This window comes from Camelus dromedarius, chromosome 4 (genome assembly GCF_036321535.1).
Source record: "Camelus dromedarius isolate mCamDro1 chromosome 4, mCamDro1.pat, whole genome shotgun sequence".
Classification (NCBI taxonomy): domain Eukaryota; kingdom Metazoa; phylum Chordata; class Mammalia; order Artiodactyla; family Camelidae; genus Camelus; species Camelus dromedarius.
This window is the reverse complement of record NC_087439.1, coordinates 3,080,141-3,103,368: the sequence shown is the minus strand read 5'-3', so window position 1 is coordinate 3,103,368 and position 23,228 is coordinate 3,080,141. Positions and strand designations below refer to the sequence as shown.

The 23,228-nt window shown below is 49.8% G+C and overlaps 2 protein-coding genes across 5 annotated transcripts in view; both read left to right on the top strand.

The window, feature by feature from the left end:
• Positions 1–7,034, top strand: part of HERC2 (HECT and RLD domain containing E3 ubiquitin protein ligase 2) — a 176,474-nt gene extending 169,440 nt beyond the window's left edge. For all 4 annotated transcript variants that reach the window (XM_064484642.1, XM_064484644.1, XM_064484643.1 and 1 more), the window contains exons 87-93: positions 1,561–1,702; positions 1,807–2,001; positions 2,629–2,741; positions 3,303–3,493; positions 4,344–4,449; positions 4,745–4,957; positions 6,097–7,034. In XM_064484642.1, coding sequence (XP_064340712.1) covers positions 1,561–1,702; positions 1,807–2,001; positions 2,629–2,741; positions 3,303–3,493; positions 4,344–4,449; positions 4,745–4,957; positions 6,097–6,369 — 1,233 coding nt within the window. In that variant the 3' untranslated portion in view covers positions 6,370–7,034. The remainder of the gene's footprint in view (positions 1–1,560; positions 1,703–1,806; positions 2,002–2,628; positions 2,742–3,302; positions 3,494–4,343; positions 4,450–4,744; positions 4,958–6,096) is intronic.
• A 6,506-nt stretch (positions 7,035–13,540) lies between these two features.
• Positions 13,541–23,228, top strand: part of OCA2 (OCA2 melanosomal transmembrane protein) — a 176,413-nt gene continuing 166,725 nt past the window's right edge. The window contains exon 1 of the mRNA XM_031451151.2: positions 13,541–13,651. The gene's annotated coding sequence lies outside the window, so the exon portion shown is untranslated. The remainder of the gene's footprint in view (positions 13,652–23,228) is intronic.

Genomic DNA, 23,228 nt, shown 5'->3' with positions numbered 1-23,228 from the left:
TCAGATTAAATACAGTGAAAACCACCTATGTTCTTACTGTCTAGAGGTGGCCACCATCAGGTACACGGGCTCCTGTCCTTGCAGTGTCCCGGCTGTGGTCACACAGGCACGTTCCTTCATCGCAGCCAAGAGCACCAGTCTGTGTTAAATGGCACCATAAATGGAGGTGAAGGGTCGTTCTGAGTGAGAAGTGGGTCTGAGTCTTATCCCTCACGTGGGGACATGTCCCTTCTCCTTTCTGTGACTCACTCTTCCCGGGGTATTTTGCACCTTAGGAAACTGCCTCAAGGTGAAATGAAACAGCATTTGAGAACGTGCAGTTGGATGTGTGGAGTGCGGGAAACTCACTCCCCAGGCAGCTATTACTATTGTTCCCATTGTTCTTATGTTCTTAGTCTTCAGAATGATACTTTACTGCAGTGAGGAGAATCAGGTGTTAAACTGAAGCTAGAACTCACTCAGGAAGAAGTTAAGGGAAGTTAAGGATGGTCAGATTTTAGCCAGAAGAGTCGGCACGAAAGTACCTTCTCGCGATCGTTTTTCCCTTAACTTCACATTTCAGACAGAGCTTCCCTGATGATGATTTTTTAATTTTTTTTCCTTCATCCCTCCCCTCCTGTGTGATTCGGAAACACAGCCTAGGCTTCAAGCTGCGGCTTCCTGAGTCCACACTGAATGAGGGCTTGAGGGCTGTCGGCCTGGTTTGTTGGGAAATCTTAGCTTACAATGAGAAATACAGGTGGGAAAAGTGATGGTACTTGGGGGAGACACAGTGACCCCAAAGGCTGAGCAGCATCCGAGCTGGTGAGGAAAGGAGGGGAGAAGGAATGTTCTGTTCTGGCCCAGGGAGCATATCTGGGTTTGGTCTCAGCCGCTTGGCTGACCCTGCCAGTGCTGGGGGGCTACTGGGGAGGGCACTTCAGGACTCCTGGCCTCCTCTTCCTAGAGACCGTGGTTAAGGTCCCAAAGTGTAAGGCTTCACCAGGTTGCGGTTACTGCCCACCCAGAGGGCCCCGGCCCTCCCCGTGGTCTGTGATTTCCAGAGGGTGTGTTTGCTCAGCCACCACCCGACCTGATGTGCTACACCGGCCCTTACCCCCTGGACACAGCTGTCCAGCAGGCAGGCAGCCTGGTTGAGGGAGGGAGGGAGAGGAGCTCCAGGCCGGTGTTTGGGGTCCTCAGCAGGGGTGGGTGAGGAGGCGAGGATGGGAGTCATTCCTGGGAGGAGGAGTGAGGTGCGGCTTGGCCCAGCAGCCCTCCACGCGTGCACAGGCCTGCTCAGGGGATCGTCCTTGGGTTTGCTGGGTGCTCACAGTGGCCTGAGGTTATCTGGGTGATGCCAGACATCTGAGTGCTGCTGCTTGTCAGTGGGTACAACCCCAAGCTCCCTGCTCCTGTCCCCTGTGACCAGGTCAGGACACGTGAGGGTAATTGGAGGGGCAAGCAGCCAAGGGGCCCGGGTTGGCTGCAGGCACCCCAGGGCTGCTCAGCTGCTGGAGACGGCGCCTGCGTTCTTTTCCGCCGTGGCCCCTGTTCTGTATCTTCTCTCTCTCTCTCCAGGTCAAGCGTTCAAGGAGTAAGGGCGGCCTCGCAGGCCCAGACGGGACCAAGTCTGTCTTCGGGCAGATGTGCGCTAAGATGAGCTCGTTCAGTCCCGACAGCCTCCTCCTCCCGCATCGCGTCTGGAAGGTCAAGTTTGTGGGTGAGAGCTTGCGGGTGCTGAGGGGCAGTGCGAGGAGAATGGGGGAGGCACCGCACGGCGCTCTGGTGCAGTGACGGCGAGCTGCTGACCCTCCTTCCCCCTAGGTGAATCTGTGGATGACTGTGGTGGGGGCTACAGTGAGTCCATCGCCGAGATCTGTGAGGAGCTGCAGAACGGACTCACCCCGCTTCTGATTGTGACGCCCAACGGCAGGGACGAGTCGGGGGCCAACCGTGACTGCTACCTGTTCAGCCCAGCCGCCAGGGCGCCCGTGCACACCAACATGTTCCGCTTCCTGGGTGGGCCTCGCGTGGGTGCCCAGCCGCAGTCCTGGGGCTGTGTCTCCACTGTTAGCTTAATGGGGGTGAGGGAGGTGGGGGATATTTGAAATATCTGCTTTTAGCTTTTTTAGTGTGTAGCTGCAGAATCGTGTAGATTTGGACTGTTAGCAGCTGTGTGCTGAGGACCGGAAGGTGCCTTTGACACTCGGAGGATCTGAGATACCATGTTCCTGCATCTTAAATGGACCTGAAACTTGGGTCTTGGTATTTGGCCAGCCCCTCCCCTATGTTCCACGAGTCCGTGCCCATCACTCCTGGCACTGCCTGCACCTCCCCAGGCCCTGCACCCACCTTCCTTGGGAAGGTCCAGATGTTTGCTCTGCCATCAAAGGAACGTGGGTTGGCCAGTGTGTGGAAGGAGCAGAGGAGTTAACAGACCTGGCCCATGGGAACAGAAAGCAGCGATGGATTTGGAGTGGGACAGAAGGTTTTAAGGACAGACTTAAGTCCCTGTGAATTTGGGTAGTGTTGGTCTGAGGGCACTGAGGCCCCAGCGAAGAGCTGGTCTCCACTGTGTTGTTGATGAACAAGAGGTTTAATCACTGGTTCCAAGTGTCTCCTGTCTCTTGTGCTTTGAATGAGCAGGTGTGTTGCTGGGCATCGCCATCCGGACGGGCAGTCCCCTGAGCCTGAACCTTGCCGAGCCTGTGTGGAAGCAGCTGGCTGGGATGAGCCTCACCATTGCAGACCTCAGCGAGGTACCCTCCGGAGCAGAGGGAGGCAGGAAATGTGACATCTTGTGTGCCCAGCACGGAGCGTGGTGGGGGTACCCAGGGGTCTGTGTAGGAGGTACAGCCTGTTCTGAGGCCCCGACTTCCTCACGGGTGGTCAGGCTGCTGGCTGTGGGCTGCCATCCAGTAGGAGAGAGGGGGTGTGGACACAAGGCCAGTCTGCTTCTAGAACTTGGTAGACCACCTGCTTTATGTGCCACTAATGCAGTCTCGCGAGATAAGAAAGCTCGCTGTCTTCCCCATGGGCATCTGAGGGGCAGCTGGCGGGTAGCTCGGGCCATGAGTGCAGGCAGGACTCGCCTCCGACCAGTGCCTGTTGCTCTGTCAGCGGATGGTTTTAAGGACTCCTCGTTACTTCTGGGATGCAGGGCTTCCCCCCCGCGCTCCTCTCTTATTTCCCGGCACATGCACTTGCAGCCTTGCTGTGCACCCCGGGCAGACCGAGGGCCCCGCGTGGCTGCCCATCGGGAGCTTGGGGTGCGGGGACAACCCTGACTCAGCACACAGACCGCCTTCCCCCCTTGAAAGGTCGATAAAGATTTCATCCCCGGGCTTATGTACATCCGTGACAACGAAGCCACCTCGGACGAGTTTGAGGCCATGAGCCTGCCCTTCACGGTGCCGAGCGCCAGCGGCCAGGACATCCAGCTGAGCTCCAAGTACACACACATCACCCTGGACAACCGCGCAGAGTACGTCCGGCTCGCCATAAACTACAGGTGCGTGGCCGTCTGCTCTCCCAGGTGTCCACTCAGTAAACAGCAGGAAGAGCAGGAAATGGCTTGCTTTGGTGGCTGCTTTTTCTCACGAGTCAAATTTAATGGTCTCGGCTTCCAAAATTGCTTCCTTCGTGATCAGCATCAGAGTACTTGTGATTCTCGCTGAAGTTCTGGGCTCTGACTAGAATACCAAGGTGACAGACTTCCCCTGTTGGGGGACTGTCCCAGTGGCGGTCACAGGGCCTTTGCGTGCCGCCTCTGCTGGGGCAGGGTCATGGCTGGGTCATCTCCGCCCTTCAGGCCAGCATTCAGGTGTGGACGCTGCGTGGCAGGCCAGCCGCGCCCCCTGTGATCTCTGCCCCCACGTCCCCCGTCCGCTCAGCGTGGTCCTGGGGGCCTTGTCCTCCAGAAGCACCTGGCCGGGTGTCAGGATGAGGCCCCGCGTCGGATGGGCTTGACTTGCTGAGCTCTGGCTGAGGGCGGTCCTGGCAGTCGGCCTGTGCCCGTTTCTGGCTGGTGCTCTGACTCGCCAGTCACAAGGGCCCTGGACACAGCATCTGCTTTCATGGGGTTCTCACTGCAGCCATCATGGAGCCTGGCTCTCTGTGTGTCTAATTCTGGCTCCTTCTTGGGAAGGAGAGAAGGCTGAGAACTGTGTCTTGAACTTGGACAGCTGTGGCTAGTTTGAGACTCTCTTCTGTGTGCCAGTCTGCTGAGCTCTGTCTGTGAGCAGCTCTGGGACGCCGCATCTGTAAAGTAGACCCCCCCGCTGGTCTGCGTGGTGAGGCTTGGCATGAGGAGAACTAGGTCACCCTCACCAAAGATAGAAATGCAAAGTGTTTTCTTTCAGACTCCATGAATTTGACGAGCAGGTGGCTGCTGTTCGAGAGGGGATGGCCCGAGTCGTGCCGGTCCCCCTTCTTTCTCTGTTCACTGGATACGAGTTGGAGACGATGGTACGCCGACCCCTGTGGGCTGCCGCCCTGGAACTGCCCGTTTGGTGGTGATGAATCAGGGCCGCTAGTTAACCTCTCAGTTAAATCATGTGCTTGGAGGGCTGAGAGATGCTTGTGCCTGTTGAGTGAAGTAAGACGTGCTGGGAAAGCCGGTGTCCCCTGCCTCCCCGTCACCGCCCCGCCCCACGCAGGGCGGGCGCGGGGCCTGTCCCCCCACCTGCCCCTCCCCAGACAGGCCCTGGTGGGAGTGAGGAGTGCTGGACCCCGTGCTGACGTGAAAGGTGTCCCTCTGCAGGTGTGTGGCAGCCCGGACATCCCTCTGCACCTTTTAAAGTCGGTGGCAACGTACAAGGGCGTGGAGCCTTCAGCGCCCCTGATCCAGTGGTTCTGGGAGGTGATGGAGTCCTTCTCCAACACGGAGCGCTCGCTCTTCCTTCGCTTCGTGTGGGGCCGCACCAGGCTGCCCAGGACCATCGCCGACTTCCGGGGCAGAGACTTTGTCATCCAGGTGCAGCTCCTGCTGGTCCCTTGGGCTCAGCCGAGGGGTGGGCCCCTCGAGCCCAGCCCTGCGGCAGACGGGAAGATGCACGGGTCTCTCCTGTCACTTGGGTTTCTTTCCGGCTGGAAACAAAAATGGAAAACACTTAACTTCTTTGACTCGATAGCTCAAAATTTTATAACTGCAGGTCTTGGGTACCACTACTTTAAAAAAAAATCTTTATCTGGCCACCGACAGAGTATTCTGTTATATTATGTCAGCGTATTCTAGGTTTTGAACACACATCATTTAAAGCATTTGTTTCACTGTCTGGTTGAATTAGACGAATCACTAAGTAATGCTGCCTATTGAGAAGAATCAGCGCTCATCAGATTGAGAACAGTTTAGCTTTGAGTTCTGATTTTGTGGTCTATGGTCAGAAACAGGCTATGTTTACCTAGTGGCCCTGGGGTGAAATGACCTGAGCCCTCCCCACCCCGACCCTCAGCTGACTTTCCTGTAGCAGCACTGTGGGGGCGGGGGGCTCCCACACAGGGCAGATGGGGTGGGGAGTCCACTCTCCTGCACGCTTGAAGGGGTTCCCGGCGAGCTCCTTCCTGGGGGTGTCTGGCCAGGGTTACAAAAGGAGTCATCTCACAGGGAGATCTTTGAGAGCAAGTGTAGTTTTTCTCTTAAAAGGTAGGTAATTTCTGGGTTTTAGCCACAATTCTTGTTGGCTTCCTAGTATCTTAATCTGTTGTGGTTAAAAGCAGGCTGATGGATTCAAGGAAAGCTTTCCCACGTGGGTGAGCTCTAAGCCCTGCGTGCAGCCCCCTGCTCCAGGCCCCGTGCCAGCCGTCTGGGGTCCTGTCTTGTTGACGGGGCTGGGTGGAGCCATCTGACCCTCTTCACAGCATTGATTTGGAAACAGTAATTGTCACAGTAACCAGTGGCTATTTTTTACTAAGTGTCCCAGGAATTATTGAGTTGCTCCTTTTTATTTCTAAAATTGGCTAGATTATGTTTTCTGACATTTTGTTATTCTTAGCCAAACATAATGATGCTTTATGTAAATGAGAGTCAAGAGTCTAATGGACATGATGCAACAGATTGCACATTTACCTGCCCTTGGACGTCGTCTCTGATTATTTCACACTTTTCATCAACAGGTATTGGATAAATACAACCCTCCTGACCACTTCCTTCCCGAGTCCTACACCTGCTTCTTTTTGTTGAAGTTGCCCAGGTATTCCTGCAAGCAGGTGCTGGAGGAGAAGCTGAAATACGCCATCCACTTCTGCAAGTCGATCGACACCGACGATTACGCTCGCATAGCCCTCACGGGAGAGCCGGCCGCCGACGACAGCAGTGACGACTCGGAGAACGAGGACGTGGATTCCTTCGCTTCAGACTCGACACAGGATTATTTGACAGGACACTGAGGCAGAGGGATGCCATCCATCACAGACACGAGACTGAGCGAGGAGGCAGCGCGCTGCAGTCAGTGCAGGGGCCGGTGTGCCAGGGAGGGCGGTCCTCCGACGCCTCAGACAGTGATGGGAAAGCCAGCCTCGCACGTGGAGACCCGCAGGGGTTTCCTCACCCATAATGCTGCATTACACGTAGGACTTATGTGTTTACTACAGTGTGTAAATGTTTCTATAAATACTGACTTGCAGCGTCCGTCCCAAAAAATGAATAAAAAGCCTTTTTACGTGTGGGTGCAATAGGTCTTTTTCCTTCCTTTTAAGTGTCGTGTGTTGTCTTGATTGTACATTGGAAATACTGTGTAACAATTAAATCATATTATAAATATTTCAATTGATTTTACTCGGAATTTGTTTATAAAAAGTTTTTTGAACATAAATGATCAGTATTACTTGAATGCAACCAGAGGTTATTTGAAGCAAAACCCAAAGGAAAGGCCCCTCGGACTCCCTCTTCTCCCCAGGTGCACATTTAGCACACGCGGTCTATAACTTGAATCGAGGCCTTTCTGTGAGCTGTATCATAACTTCTATCATGGAAAGTAGTATATAATGTTTGTGTTATGTATATGCCGAAATTTTAATTCCCTATAAATAAAACATCTGTCACAAGGTTGTAAGCTGACCTTTCTTACCTGGTTAGACTAGCCCCCGAGGCTGTACCACCACCAAAAAATGAAGTATTGTTGGATACAGCTTCAGTTAAAGCCATTCCAGTCTAGATGGACTTTTTTGGTTACAAATACCAAATTCACCCCAGTGACACAGGGAGTGGTCATCAGAGACTGGGAAGGTTCAGGGGAGACATGGGTCAGGATCCAGGCACCAGGAGCCTTCAGGGTCCTCCCCTGTCCTCCACCCTGCCTGCCTTTGCCATCTTGGTTCTTGTCCCATTGGCCTGGTGGCAGGGGAGTGTTTCTGGTCCAGCCGGCTGTAGGACAGGATTTGAGCTGCTTGTTCCAGAGCTCTGTGTGTGGTAGGCTCTGCCCAGGGGAGGACTGAGACTAGCAGAGAAATTGGCCAACAGACCCAGTGCACTAGAACTCAGGTAAACAGTACCAGATGGAGACGAAAGTTAGGTCGTTAATGTTGGGAGACTGTTTCTTTCCTTGGGGATTCAATGCTTTGCATTAGAAGGTCCAAAGAGAAATTTTTTCCTGGCAAATTTCTCATGACCAAATTGGTGAATGCCCAGATCAGCCCTTTTTTTTCAACTTCTCAAAATTTCCATAAGTTGAGAGGTGTTTTTTAAATCATTGTCCTTTTTGTGGTCAGTCAGCTTTGGCTGCGTAACAAACGAGCCCCCAGAATTGGCACACAAGAAGTGTTGATTTCTCTCATGCATCCCTGTTGCTCAGTGTTGGCTGAGTGGCTCAGGACCGTAGGTGGGGCAGGACTCTGCTTCACATGCCCTTCTGACGACCCAGTGCAGGAGAGCAAGTGAGGACGGGTGTGGCCTGCCACTTAAACTGCACGCCACCTCCCCCCTCAGAACCAGCGGCTGGCCAGTGTGCTTCACCTCTACAACAATGTGCCCAAAGTCTGGTCCCTTTAGCGGGTCTACGAAGTCCTCCTTGTAGTCTGGCTACATATCTGCACAAGGCCAAATTTTCTTGATTTTTTTCAGTCAAAACAATAAATGATTGTCCCTTGGTATGTACAGGGGACTGGTTCTAGGACCCCCGAGGATACCAAAATATGTGGACGCTCAAGTCCCTTATGTAAAATAGGGTAGTGTTTGCATATAACCTACACACATCCTCCCATATACTTTATTTATTTAGTTTTTTAAAATTTGGGGGCTGGGGGAAGGTAATTAGGTTTACTTATTTTTTAGAAGAGGTACTGGGGCTTGAACCTAGGACCTCATGCATGCTAAGCACACACTCTACCACTTGAGCTATACCCTCCCCTGATCCTCCCATATACTTTAAATCATTTCTGGATTACTTACAATACCTAATACCCCATAAATACTAAGTAAATAGATGTAAATACAATGCAAATACCATGTAAATGGTTGTCACCAAATTCAAGTTTGGGGAACTTCCTGGAATATTTTCCCTGAATATTTTTGATCCAAGTTTGGTTGAATCCATGATGTGGAACCTGTGGATACAGAGGGTTGCTGGCTATTGCAATTTGTGGACTGCAGAGGACACAGCCCAGGATACAGTCTCTCAGCTCTGAGACGGGTCCATGGAGGCAGGGGAGGAGCCCGGACACAGGAGGTTTTGCAGCAAAGAGCAGGTAGGCGGCACATCAAAAGATTACTGTAAATTAAAGAAAACCGGACATCTCAGGTTAATGAATTTAGCACTTTTCTATGTATGGGAAGGTGCAAAAGTCTAGGTTCATTGAAATCACTCCTTTGATGTGCACCTTAGCTGTCTAGGGCCAGTATCATTTTCCCATCCCGAGTTCCCTCTGGGTGCACCATTGTGGGTGGCAGCAGAGCTGGGCTGCTTGCTTGTCTGTATCTCGAGTTCCCTCTGCTCACGTTCGGGGGTGACCTGATGGCTACAGCATCCTTTGTTTATTGATACAGCAGCCAATATTTTTCATTCATACATTTTTTAAAAAGTGGACTATTACAGCAATTTTAGATTCACAGCAAAATTGAGCAGAAGGTACAGAGAATTCATACACCCCTAACTCCCGCACACATAGCCTCCCCCACTATCAGCCTCCCCACTGGAGCGGTACGTCTGTTACAATTAATGAGCCTACCTTGACTCACCGCTATCACCCCAAGTCTGCAGTTCACATTAGGGCTCACTCCTGGTGGTGTTGCATTCTGTCGGTTTACACAAATATATAATGAAGTGTATTTATCACACAGAATAGTGTCACTGCCCTAGAGGTCCTCTGCTGTGTTTATTCATCCCTCCCTCCCCTCAACCTCTTACAGTTTTATTATCTTCAGAGTTTTGTCTTTTCCAGAACTTCATATAGTTGAAATCACAGTTTGTAGCCTTTTCAGATTGGCTTCTTTGTCTTAGTGGTATATATTTAAGTTTCCTCCCTGTCTTTCCACGGTTTGATGGCTTATTTCTTATTAGTACGGAAAAAGATTCCATTGTCTGGGTGTACCACAAGTTTATCCATTCACCTATAGAAGGACATCTGAGTTGCTTCCAAGTTTTGGCCATTATGAATAAAAGCTGCCATAAACATCCATGCACAGGCTTTTGTGTGAATGTGTTTTGAAAGCCTGTGGATAAATGCCAGGGAGCACAACTGCTGAGTGATACATGGTAAGAGTTTATTTCACTTTGTAAGAAATTGCCAAATTGTCTTCCAAAGTGGCTGCCTGGTTTTGCATCCCCACCAGCAATGAATGAGAGTTTCTGCTGCTCCACAGCCTGTTACATTTTAAAATGCCTTCAAAGTGTAGCATTTAAGCCCAGAATTCCTCCCATCACTTGCATCAAGCCTTCATTATTCAGTTGCTGCATCCTTGGCTAAAGGGCAGTCTATGGCAATTTAAAGCATGACTCTAATGTTTTGTGACATTCCTCCCACTAAGAACTGGAGGCTGTGCCCTTCCGCTTGGACCTGGCCTCTGTGACCATTAGGTTAATGGAAAATGGCAGAGGTGACCCCTGCCAGTCCTGGGTCAGGCCTCCTGGAACTGGTGGCTTCCACTTCCTGGCTCTTGGGCCCCAGCTGCCATGCTGGGAGGAAGCCCAGGAGTCAGGGGCAGAGACTAGGTGGGAGGCAGCAGGACCCCTGCCCCCCCAAAGGTAAGCCAGCGCCCCTCCTGATGCTCCAGCCCCCAGATTCAAGTTGCTTCCTGCTTTGGTCCCATTCTGACTGTCTTGGGGGCAGAGATGAGCTGTTTACACTCTGCAGGTTTGAATTCCAGACCCACAGAATCTACGGGCATGACAACTGGTCACTATTCTTGTTACTAAACTTGGAGTGGCTTGTTACAGCAGTAGCTAAAGACCCGTGTGAGTCTGCATTTGACTTTTCCTCTTCCTGAGGTTACTCTCCACCTTGGCCAAGAGGCAGAAGGAAGCTGCCCTGGCCAGCTGCCCCCAGCGTCCCCTCCTCTCCTGTATCTACTAAGGGTCAGTGCACACGCTGGGCTGAGCCAAACCACCTGTGGGCACCAGCGGATGCGCAGGACCACATGGGCTGTGCCGTGAGAGCAGGCAAAGTCTGGGGACTGCAGAGGCCTGCCGAGCGGGAGGCACAGGGACCCCTGGGAGGGTGGGGTTCATACAGAGAAGCTGCAGGCGGCTTTCCACTGCAGTGGGGGTGGCGGGCTGGGATGGGAATCAATGAGTCACACCTGTCAGTTGAGGATGTGAGGCCACTGGCACCTTCGCTGGATCACCTGCGAACACATAAAACAGGCATGTACACACACTCACACTTCATACAATGTAAGCTAAGGGACTGTATTATGGATATGCTGGAATTCACACATGAAAGTGCAGTGGACCCTTGACCAGTGCGGTGGTTAGGATTGCCCACCCTCTGCACAGTTGAAAATCCACTTGTAAATGGACCCACACAGTTCAAACCTGTGTAGTTCCAGAGTCAACTGTACCGTGTACTTCAAAAGAGCCACCTTTGGCCTTCATGTCTGATTCCAGTGATGCTGCTCTTTGCTGAGAACCTTCAGGGAGCCTGTATTTTGGAATTTCCTGAGCCACCCAGGAAAAGTGCATCTCTGTGGTCAGATCTTGGTCAAATCACCAAGCCATTTCTGAGACTGGCCTCAATCACTTCTGACTGAAGAAATCCTGTCCCCCTTCTGGGACAGTGGGGCCACCCTGACTTCTGCTGCAGGCTCGTAGGGCGGCTGCTGTGTCCAGCCCTCAGTTCCAGATTGGGCCCGGCTTCAACAGCCAAGAGGGTGTGCTGGCAACCCAGCACTGCAGAGTTTTTGGTTTGGTCTCAGAGACCTGCTCTGAGGGGCTTCACTGCCATGTGGGTTTGGACACGGAGGATGCCAGTTCCCTGCAGCATGAGATTTCCTCCATGATTCAGGCCACACAAGCCCATCTCTGGAGCAGGTATAGGGTATATCCCACTACAAACATTTAGCAGTTACACAAGGGACGTGGGGTCACCACATGGCCACTGGGGACATGGGTGTTCAGCACAGAGAGCCATGTGGTGGCCACGATTGCCCTGCTGGTGCTTCATGACCCTACTGCAGACAGGTCAGCCCCCACCCCAAGGTTCCCAATGTATGGAGGCCATTCTGTAACCTAGAACCTTCTGTCTGCCCTGAGTGCCTATGTCACCAAAGGCAAATTCCTGTGTCAGACACACCATGAAGCCAAACGGAAACATCGGAGTTTGGAGCAGAGAAAGGTTTATTGCAGGGCTGAGCAAGGAAGACGGGGGTGGCTCATGCCCAAGAAAACCCCGAATTCCCAGAAGGTTTAAGCAAAGCCTATTTAAAGGCCAGATGAGGGAGGCAGCGGGGGTTTATGTTGAGATAACGGGGGGGGGGGGTCAACACTATCAACCCCCAGGCGCCAGAAGGTCTGGGGCCATATGCTTTCGATCATCAAGTAGTTAATTTCTTCCCTTTGGTGCTGGTTTTTAACATCTAAAACACTCAAAAATATACCTGAGATGCTATTATCTGGGTCCTTCAGAGAGGAGCTGCAGCAGAGGATATGGGGGAGGGGTCTGGCTGGGAAGGCCCCCCAGGGTCCTGCTCCATTACACCTGTACATTAATGCTTTGGGGTCCCCTTGCCACTTTCTGCCCTGTACCGGTGTCCTCGAGGCACTGGAGGACGACTCGGCTATTGATGAGCACAGATGTGCTGTTGTTCCAGGGTGGCCACTGGCTCTGTGGGGGCCCCACTCCCCAAGGGTGGGGTTTTTCGGCGTCCACACGGGCTCCCTGTGACAGTCTGAATCAAACGTGGCACTGGGCCTCCTCTTAGAAAGCTTGGGCTCTCCTGCTGGCATGCCAGCGCGGGAACTGTGCTGGGGTGGTGCCACCGTCATGCTCTGGGAGGCTCCGTGGCCCTGTGTCCTTGGTCCTTGCTCCTGGGCAGCCCCCAACACACCCTGTCCTGTACAACATGTTTGTTATGAAGTCTGTGCCTCCAACCACCTAGCACAGCGGGGCTCCAGGAATAAACGGTTCTCCCAGAGAGGTCTCTAGTGGAACCTCCCATAAGGACACCTCTTTGGGTTCTGCCTGTTACACTGTAAACGAGCCAAGAGTCTTGGACTTCCTGCCAGTCCCTGAGCAGTGCCTGGCAGGGCTACACAGTCCACTGCGGACCTGTGTGTCTGTGTCTGTGTGTATCTGTGCATGCTTGTATGTTGGAGTGTGTTTAGTTATGTGTCCCTCTGTGTGCCTGTTCATATTTCTATGTGTTTCTGCATCTGTGTGTCTCTAGTGTCTGTGGTGCATGTGTGTCTGTGTGTGTTTTTGTGCCTGTGTTTGTGTTGATGTGTGCATCTGTATGTGGGCATGTCCGTGTGTAGTCTACGTGTCTGTATGTGTGTCTGTGTGTGTGATGAGATAGTACTTTCCACGAGTGTCACCTCAGCCAGTGCCCTAGGCTGGAGGCAGAACAAGGCAACGAGAAAATAAGAGGAACAAAAACAAGTTCATACTGTACAGCACAGGGAACTAAATTCAGTATCTTGTAGCAACTTAAGGTGAAAAATAATATGAAAAAGAATATATGTATGTTCCTATATGAGTAAAACATTGTGCTGTACACCAGAAACTGACACAACATTGTAAACTGACTATATTTCAATAAAAATATTTTTTAAAAAGAGGAACGCTGTTCGGTTTATCAGCTCTAGCAGAGAATTCTTAAAACGCAGAACAGGAACAAGCAGGCAAAATCTTCACTCGGTTTGCATTTTCTCGATTCTTGTTCACAGGGAAAAAAGCCTGTTGCACGTACTTGGCTAGCTCCTCTCAAGCGGAGCTTGACGCGCGCACAGCCAGCGGAGGCTGCCCCGGCTCTCAGGGAGGGCTCTGGCCCCTGACCGGGCGTCTCCTGCCTGCCTTTCCTGACTGGCACCTGCGGCTCTGGGGGTGAGGAGCCCCCTCCCAGTCCGGCCGGCCCCGCCCACGTCGGGGGAGGGGCGCCTGCGGGGGCGTGGCGGCGTGGCCAGGCGGCCGGCGGAGCGCGCTCCCGGCTCCAGGCGCTGCCTGCCTCCCCTCGCCGCTTTCAGCCCCGACGGTAAACTCACCCCGGGAGGAAGAGCCAGGCTTCGCTGGGAGAGAGGAGGTGAGGAGCTCACCGAGTGTGGGGAGCGGGTAGGGTGCCGAGTCGTTGCTTTAAAAAAGCAAGGAAAGTTCCTCTGAGGGAAAATGGGCAAAGTGCAAGGCTGAGGAGCTGGTGCGAGCACACGGGCTCCCCACCATGCCAGGCATTTTCAGGGTTTAATGGGGAGCCGCTCCCCGGGAGGCAGGCTCCCCGGCACAGAGGGCGCCCGCAGCAGCCCGGGTGGGCCAAGGGGAGGAGGAAGAGGAGAATCTGGAAGTATTCAGACAGTGAGTGTTCTGCCTGAACTGCCCGGCGGCATCTGCTCCCGCCGCTGGCTTAATCCACGTGAGCACCAGTCAGGCGTCCCTGTGGAATGGAATGCGCCAGGGCCAAAACCTTAAATCCCTCCGCGCTGCTTCCCTGCACTCTGGCCACACACAGTGGAATAGATGGATTTAATGCCGCCAGCTCTTTCCTTAACAAGGATGTTAAGCACAGGCGTCCCTGGGTGTGGACGCGCTTGTGTTTACCAGGGTGGGTACCCAGGGCTCCCACCACACAGCTCTGGCTGCTGGGGAAGCGCCCCAGGTGGCTGGCTGTGCACTGACTTGGGAGATGTGATAACTACAACGTGTAGTGATGCAGAGGAAAAGCCAGCGGGAGGCTGTGAGCAGGTGGGCGGCTGCTCCCTCCTGAGTACGGGCAGTCCACTGTAACGGAAATCATCTGGGGACTGCCATCCCTGGGTGGGCACGGCGTCTGCTGTGCAGGCCCCTGGGGCAAGGCTTGCCAGGGCTTAGGGGGCCTGGGAGATTGACTGCATCTGGGGATATCAACTCTCACATCATTGCTAATAAGGATTAAATCTCTTTAGAAACAACCGTGGTGAAAGCTCTAGGTAAACTGTAAAGGACTGCACAAAACTGCTTGTACAAATGTGGTTACAAACACTTGAGTGTAGTTGTTCAAATCAGGTGTAACGTAGAGGCTTAGGAACCAAAGTTCCTGAGGTTTTATTACACTGATGAAAAGCAAATGCCGATACCGTTCTTGTTTTTTGAGAAGCCACAACCCCCTTGGGGGTTAGCTGAGGGCTTAGGACCTCAGGAATCGTGGGCGCAGGGGAGGAGGCCCTGGCTGCTGCTGGAGACCCAGCCCGTCCACACCTGGGGCACCTGGGAAAGGTCTTACGCCTAAGTCCACGTGGTCACGTGCGTTTTGGAAAGATGGCTGTGGTGAGGTGGTGGGGAGCAGTTAGAGGGCTTGAGAAAGCCACTGCTGAGTCCTGCTGGCTGAGAGGTGGCTGCACAGCCAGGGAAGAGGGCCACTTCCTAGGTGAGGGGTCTGCAGGGTCAGAGGGAGATGTCAGAAGCACTCTGGGTTTGTGATGGGTGCAGCGGAATGATCACAGGGCCCAGGGGTGGGGGCGAGTTGGGGGTTGAAGGGCCAGGCCTAAGGACTTCCAGGGCTGTTCTGGCGCCTTCAAGACACAGGGAGGCAAGAAGGCAGCTGGACACAGTGGTCTGCGCTGCAGAGGGGACCTGGGGACTCACCTGTCCACGGGTGAGAACTTCGCTGCTCACTGGTTAGATTTTACAGAGTTTTGATTCTGGATTTTGTCCTTGTTTCCAGTTGTGCTGCCTGGCGGGGCGGGGCGTTGAGGCACTTCCTTGCTCCTCAGCCGGTGGCTGGGCTGGGCAGGTGGCCCGCGTGCTGGGCACCGGCACCCCCTGAGCGCCCAGGGGCAAGAGGACTTGGGCCCCAGCGCAGGTCTCTTTTTGGGGAGCAGGATGAGTGAGCCAACAGAAATAAGTGAGACAGCCCTAAATGCAGGCAGCAGGGGCTGGTGAAGCGGGGGGGGGGTCGTGCTCCAAGTCTGGGGGCCTCGTGGGACACCCTGTCCTGACTGCAGCCGGCTGGCAAAGCCCATCCCAACTTCCCATCCCAACTACCCTGGGCACCGCAGCGGAAGGGCGACTCTTCGGGCCGCCCTGCTCTGCTCCAGGCTCGGAGGAAGACCAGTGTTCTGTCGCCTGGAAGAAAAATGCTCCACCTGGAGCTGAGATTTAGGTTTTATTTGGTGGACTTAGGGCTTAGGCAGGGGATGCAGCCTCTCAGATCATTCTGAGGGACTGGTCCCAAAAGGCAGAGGAGGAGCCTGGATGTACAGGGGTTTTTGCAACAAAAACCAGGTAATCAGAACATCAAAAGACAACTGTTAATTAGGAGGGGAGGGTACAGCTCAGTGGTAGAGCACGTGCTTAGCATACAGAGGTCCTGGGTTCAATCCCCAGTACTTCCATTAAAGTAAATAAACCTAATTACCTACCCCCCCAAAAAGCTTTAAAAAAGATTACTGTTAAAGAAACCTGGACATCATGTTAATGAACTTAGCGCTTTTCTATATATGGGAAGATGCCAGGTCTGGGCTCATTGAAACCCTTCCTTTGATGTGTACCTAGCTGTCAAGGGCCAGTGTCTTGTTCTTTCCCATCCTGAGTCCCCTCGGGGTGCACACTGGGGGCGGCTGCAGTGGCTGATGGCTTGATGGCCACAACATCCTTTGTTCTACTGAGATGGCAGGTGGCAGTCTTCGCCCACGCCTTAAAAGGAGAACATAAAGGGATCACAAACGACTCTGTGTGGAACATCCTACAGGCTTTTAACCAAGTTCATTCATTGCAAGACCCATCTGAAGGGATTAAGAGTCAGACTCCGAGGTCTGTGGCCCAGCCTGGAGTGGGATGGGATGAAGGCAAAGCCCGCAGCGCTGCCCTCTCCGGGAAGCAGCTGTCTCTGCGCGCAGGGCGGGCTCAGAGGAGGCCGAGCCCCGGCACCTCCCCTCGGCCCCAGCACCTGGAAGGAGTGCAGCAAATGCAGCGGACGCAGCCGCGTGGGCAGTTCTCCTGCACACTGTGTTTCGTGGAGAGGAGCATTCCATGACCGGGGTGTTTTCTCAGGACGTAGATGTTGTCCACAGGAGGAAGGGATTGGCTGTGGAGTGATTTCTTTTTAATAATAAACTTCTCACAGCAGCCCATATACTTTTTTTCTTTCTTCTCTTTTCATTATTGTGTTATGTCATATGATGGAAGAACTTGGAGAAAAGTGTTCTTAAAATTTACGAAGGCACTGTTTGCCACATGACATGTATTGCTGCAGCTGAGGTCCACACTGCTGTATAACCACCAGGCTGGCATGGCACTCAGTAATTCGCCTCATGTACTTGGCACACGTGTGCAGGAGAGGGCACTGTGTTTGCAGGACGGCCGGAACAGCAGCCCCACAGGTGCAGCGCGCCAAGGAGATAACTTGATTAGGTGCAGATTTGCTGGGCTGAGGGCTACCGAGGCCAGGCTCCCAGGACCTCTCGCCCTTCTGCTTCTCAGGCCTCCGCCAGTTCAGATGTACCAAACCTGGTCTCTGATCCGTAAATGCTAAGAAACCCTACCATGCCCACGAGCCCCCGGCCCTGGCTGCGGGTGTCCAGGCCCTGCTGGAGCATGGGGAGCACAGCTTTGTTGATCCCCCTTTCCTAACACCTCCACTGTGGAGTCCTCCCCTCAGGCCCAGCGCAGCCAACAGCAGCTGCTGGGCCAGGTGGGGAGGGCGCAGAGGCAGAACTCTGTTTCCTGAGCAGGGGGCGACCAGTGCCCCGCCCTTGTGCACTGTCCTCCGGCCACCCTTGCACCCTGTCCTCCGGCCACCCTTGCACCCCGGGCTGTCGTCCCAGTGAGCCCTTAACCACCCTGGGCAAATCGTCCGGGGTAGCGCGGCCTGGAGCAGGGTTGGTAGGCACCAGCGGTGGAGGGCTTGGGACAGACTGAGCAGCGGGAGGGGCCCGAGGCCAGTGGGGAGCTCGGCTACCAGGCTGGTGGGGAGGGCGGCAGAGCTGGCGGCGGAGATGGATGTATGTAAGGCCAGGTGTGAAGACTGGGACGTTCCATTAGGTCTGAAGCATCAGCCACGACCATCCATTTTATTCTAAAAATTGGTGGGAACTTGGTCATTTTGGTGTGAGTCTTGCTTAGAAGGAGGGGCCTGGAAGCCTGGCTGGATGGAGGGCTCCTGATCCTGACAGCTGCGCCCAGGGTGCCAGGGATGGCCCCTCTCCTGCTGACCGTAGGGGTCTGTGCCAGCCTGAGCTCAGCCTGGTAGGTTAGTCACATGGGGCTCAGCTGGGCGAGGCCAGACTGAGGCTCTGGGTCCCAGGGACGCTCAGCAGGGGCTGGCGTGCTGGGGGTGGTCCCAGAACACAGGCTGTGTGGGCTGGGGTGTCCTGGTCACTGCATGGGAGGTGATGACCAGGTGCGAGCAGGAGGATTTGGAATGTGTTTGGAAGAATAAGAGGAAGGAAGGGCCCCTGGGTGAGTGGAGCCCTCGGTCACCCCAAGAAGGTGGCCAGGAAGTGGGCTGAGCAAGAAGAGCAGGGTCATCTGGCCGTGCTGAGTGGGGCTGCAGGAGAGGCGGCCGGGAGAGGCCGGCACTGGGCAGGTTGGGTCAGGAGTCAGATGTCTTCAGAGTGGCCGGTGTTTAAAGCCCTAAGACTGAGATCTAGGGAGGGAGGGCCTAAAATGGACATTGGGAAGCGGGGAGGGAGTCAGCAAAGGTGAATAAGAACCAGAGGCTCCATAATCCCCCAAAAGGGGGTGCTGCAGGGAAGGTTGCTGGGAACTCCAGAAAGGGCCGGGGCATGGAGGTTACCCATGACCCTAAGATTGTTTTCCATCAACTTGGGGGAAATAAGCTTAGGTGAAGTGGGTTCAATAAAGAAGTGAATGCAGTCTGGAGAAGTTGTGCTGTAAAGGAGCTGGGTGATGGCTGAAGGACTCTGGGAAGACCCGGAGATTAAATTTTTAATTTTGAGGTAATTGTAGATTTATGTGCAGTTGTAACAGGAGATCCTCTGTGCGCATAAATTTATTCAGTTTCCTCCAATGGCAAACCTCTTGCAAAACTATTGTACATCACTGCCAGGAAATTCAAGATACAGGACATTCCCAAAACCACAGGGACCCCCTCACGATGCCCTTTTAGCCACGCCCACATTCCCTCTGCCCCCACCCCCTACTGAACCCTGGGGGAAACTGCTGATCTGTTCCCCATTTCCGTTATTTTGTCATTTCAAGAATGCTACACACACAGAATCATACAGTATAAAACCTTTTGTGATTAGCTTTTTAAATTTTTCACTCTGAAAGTACATTCACACAAGTTGTGGCATGTATTAGTAGTTTGTGCCATTTTATTGCTGAGTAGGATTCCATGGTATGGATATAACAGGTTGTTTAACCACTCATATGGGTTTTTTTTCCCACTTTCTTTTTTCCCCCAGCTTTATTAAGGTATAATTGACAAATAGAAATTAAATATATTTAAGGCAGAGAACTTGATGTTTTGCTAGCACTCATTTCTTTTCTTTTTTTTCCAGCAAATGCCATTTATTGTTATTAATAACGTTTTCTCTTTTCTTTCTTTTATTTATTGAAGTATAGTTGACTTACAATATTTTATTTGTTTTATGTGTACTACATAGTGCTTCGGTATTTTTATAGGTCTTATATATAAAATTATTCTGAAATATTGGCTCTATTCCCTGTGCTGTAAATTATATCCTTGTGTCTTAGTTATTTATAACTTACAGTTTGTACCTCTCAGTCCCCTTCCCCCATCTCGCCCCTCCCCCATTCCTTTTCCCACTGGAAACCACTAGTTTGTTCTCTTTATCTGTAATTCTATTTTGTTATATTCATTTGTTTTATTTGTTTTAGACTCCACATAAGTAAAAACATACAGTATTTGTCTTTCTCTGTCTGACTTATTTCACTGAGCATAATACCCTCCAGGTCATCATCCATGTTGTTGAAAATGGTAGTGTATCATTCTTTTTATTGGCTGAGTAATATTCCATTCTATATGTACACATGAATATATATATGTATATCACATCTTCTTTATCCATTCATCTCTTGATGGACACTTAGGTTCTTCCATATTTTGACTGTTGTAAATACAACACTGCTACTGACTTTGGGGTGCATATATTTTTTCAAATTAGTGTCTTCATTTTCTTCAGATATATATCTAGGGGTGGAAATTCTGAGTCTTCTGGTAGTTCTATTTTTAATTTTTTGAGGACCCACCATACTGTTTTTCATAGTGGCTGCACCGATTTACATTCTGACCAATAATATACAAGGTCCCCTTTCTCCACATCCTCCCCAACACTTGTTATTTCTTGTTTTTTTTTATAATAGCCGTTCTGACAGGTGTGAGGTGATCTCTCATTGTGATTTTGACTTACATTTCCCTGATGATTAGTGATGTTGAGCATCTTTTCATGTGCCTGTTGGCCATATGTATGTTTTCCTCGGGAAAAAAATGTCTGTTCAGGTCTTCTGCCCATTTTAAAATCAGGTGGTTTGTATTTTTGATGTTGAGTTGTATGAATTCTTTGTATTATTTGGACATTAACCCCTTATAAGACATACCATTGGCAAATATCTTCCATTCAGTAGGTTTCCTTTTTGTTTTGTTGATAGATTCCTTCACTGTGCAAAAAGCTGATTAGTTTGATGTAGTCCCATTTGTTAATTTTTGCCTTTGTTTCCCTTGTCTGAGGAGCCAAAAAAAAAAAATTGCTAAGACTGATGTCAAAGAGCATGCTGTCTATGTTTTCTTTTAGAAGTTTTATAGTTTCAGGTCTTACTTGTAGGTCTTTAATCCAGTGAGTTTATTTTTATATATGGTGGTATATATACATTTTCTATGTTCTAATTTCATTCTTCTTACATGTAGTTGTCTAGTTTTCCCAGCACCAGTCATTGAAGAGACTGTCTTTTCTCCATTGTATATTCTTCCCTCCTTGGTCATAGACTAATTGAACATTGGTCCTTTGTGTCTGTTTATGTACCAGTACCATAATGTTTTAATTACTATAGCTTTGTAGTATAGTGTGAAGTCAGGCAGTGTGATACCTCCAGCTTTGTTCTTTTTCCTCAAGATTGCTTTGGCTACTTGGGGTCTTTTATGGTTCCATATAAATGTTAAGATTGTTCTAGTTCTATGAAAAATGTGATGGATATTTTGATAGGGATTGCATGAAATCTAGATTGTTTTAGGTAGTATGTCTGTGTAAACGATATTAATTCTTCCAATCCGTGAACATGGGCTATCTTTTCAATTATTTGTATCATCTTCAGTCACTCTCATCGGTATTTCATAGTTTTCAGCATATAGGCCCTCCACCTCCTTGGTCAAGTTTATTCCTAAGTATTTTGTTCTTTTGATTAGATTTTAAATGGAATTATTTTCCTGCTTTCTATTTCTGATAGCTCATCTATTTTTCCCATTTTTCTTCCTATATTTGCTTTCCAGTTTCATACTGTTGTGGTCAGAAAAAATGCTTGATATAATTTCTGTCCTCTTAAATGTGTTGAGTCTTGTTTGTGGCCTACCATGTGAGCTATCCTGGAGAACATTCCTTGTGCACTTGAAAAGAATGTGTATTTTTGGATAGAATGTCCTTTAGATATCCATCTATAAATTCAGCTGGTCTAATGTCATCTGAGACCACTGTTTCCATATTGATTTCTGTCTAGATGTTTTGTCCACTGATGTAGGAGGGGTGGTAAACTCTCCTACTATTTTGTATTATGATCAATTTCTTCTTTACATCTGTTAGTATTTGCTTTATATATTTAGGTGCTCCTTTATTAGGTGCATATATGTTAAGGAATGTTATATCCTCTTCTTGTATGGATCCCTTTACCATTATATACTCTCATGTCTTTTGTTATAGACTTTGTTTTTAAAGTCTTAAGTACTCTGTTATGAATATTGCTACCCCAGGTTTCTTTTCATTTCCTTTTGGATAGAATCTTTTTTCATCTCATCACTTTCAATCTGTGTGTCTTTAGCTCTGAAGTGAGTCTCTTGTAGGCAGCATATAGATGGATCTTTAAAAAAATTGAATTAACCACCCTATATCTTTTATTTTGATTGGAGTATTTAGTCTATGGAAATTTTAAGTTATTATTGGCAGGTATGTACTTATTACCATTTTGTTACTTGTTTTCTGGTTGTTTTCATAGTTCTCTGTTTTTCCTTCTTTAGTTTCTACCCTTATGGTGTGGTGATTTTCTTTAGTGGTATGCTTGTATTTTCTTTCTAGTTTTTGTGTATCTATTGCAGGTTTTTGATTTGTGGTTACCATGGGGTTCATGTATGTTGACCTATAACTATATCTATTTACTGTAAACTGATAATCACTTAAGTTCAAATGCATTCTAAAAGATCTACTTTTTTACTCCTCTCCTCCATGTTTTGCGTTTTTGATGTTATAATTTACATCTTCATGTTTACCCCTCAACTGTTTTTGTGTAATTATAGTTGATTTTATAATTTTTTTAGAACAAACAATTCCAAAATTTATATGAAACCATAAAAGACCCTGAATTACCAAAGCAATCTTTTGTAGGTCTTTTTTTTTTTTTTTTCTCTCGTTCTTCTTTTTGTTCTCTTTTCTTATGGTTTGATGTCTAGAGAAGTTCCTTTAACATTTGTTGTAAAGCTGGTTTGGTGGTGTTGAATTCTTTTAGCTTTTATTTATCTGTGAAGGTTTTGATTTCTCCATCAAATCTGAACGAGAGCCTTGCTGGATGGAGCATTCTTGGTTGTAAGTTTTTTCCTTTTATCACTTTAAATATATCACGTCACTCCCTTCTGGCCTGTAGAGTTTCTGCTGAAAAATCAGCTGATAACCTGATGGGAGTTCCCTTGTGTGTTATCTGTTGCTTTTCTCTTGCTAATTTTAATATTTTCTCCTTATCTTTAATTTTTGTCAATTTGATTACTGTGTGCCTTGGTGTGTTCCTCTTTGGGTTGATCCTGTGTGGAACTCTGTGCTTCCTGGGCTTGAGTGACTGTTTCCTTTCCCAAGTTGGGGAAGTTTTCAGTTATTATGATTTTATAATTTTTGTCTTGTAATCTTCATACTAGCTTATTTAAGTGGTTGATCCACAGCCTTTACCATATATTTGCTCATACTAGTGAGATTTTTCCTTTCCTATAAATTCTTACTTCTTATTGTAGCCTTTTCTTTTCCACTTAGAGAAGACCCTTTAACTCTTTCTTTGCAGTCAGTTTAATATTGATGAACTCTTAGTTTTTGCTTGTCTGAAAAATTCTTTTTTTTTGTAAAGCTCTTTATCTCTCCTTCAGTTCTGAGCAATAACCTTGCTGGGTAGAGTATCGTAGATTGTAGGCTTTTCCTTTTCAGCACTTTAAACTTGTCATGCCACTACTTTGTGGCCTGCAAGTTTTCTGCAGAAAAATCAGCTGATAGCCTTATGGTGGTTCCTTTGTATGTGACTCGATTTTTTTCCTCTTGCTGCTTTTAAAATTCTCTATCTTTAACTTTTGCCATTTTAGTTATGGTGTATTTTGGTGTGGCTCTCTTTGGGTTCATCTTGTTTGGGACTCTCTGCTTCCAGTACATGGATATCTGTCTCCTTCCTTATATTTGGAAAGTTTTCATCCATTGTTTTCATCAAATACATTTTCTATCCCTTTCTTTCTCTATGTTCCTTCTGAGACT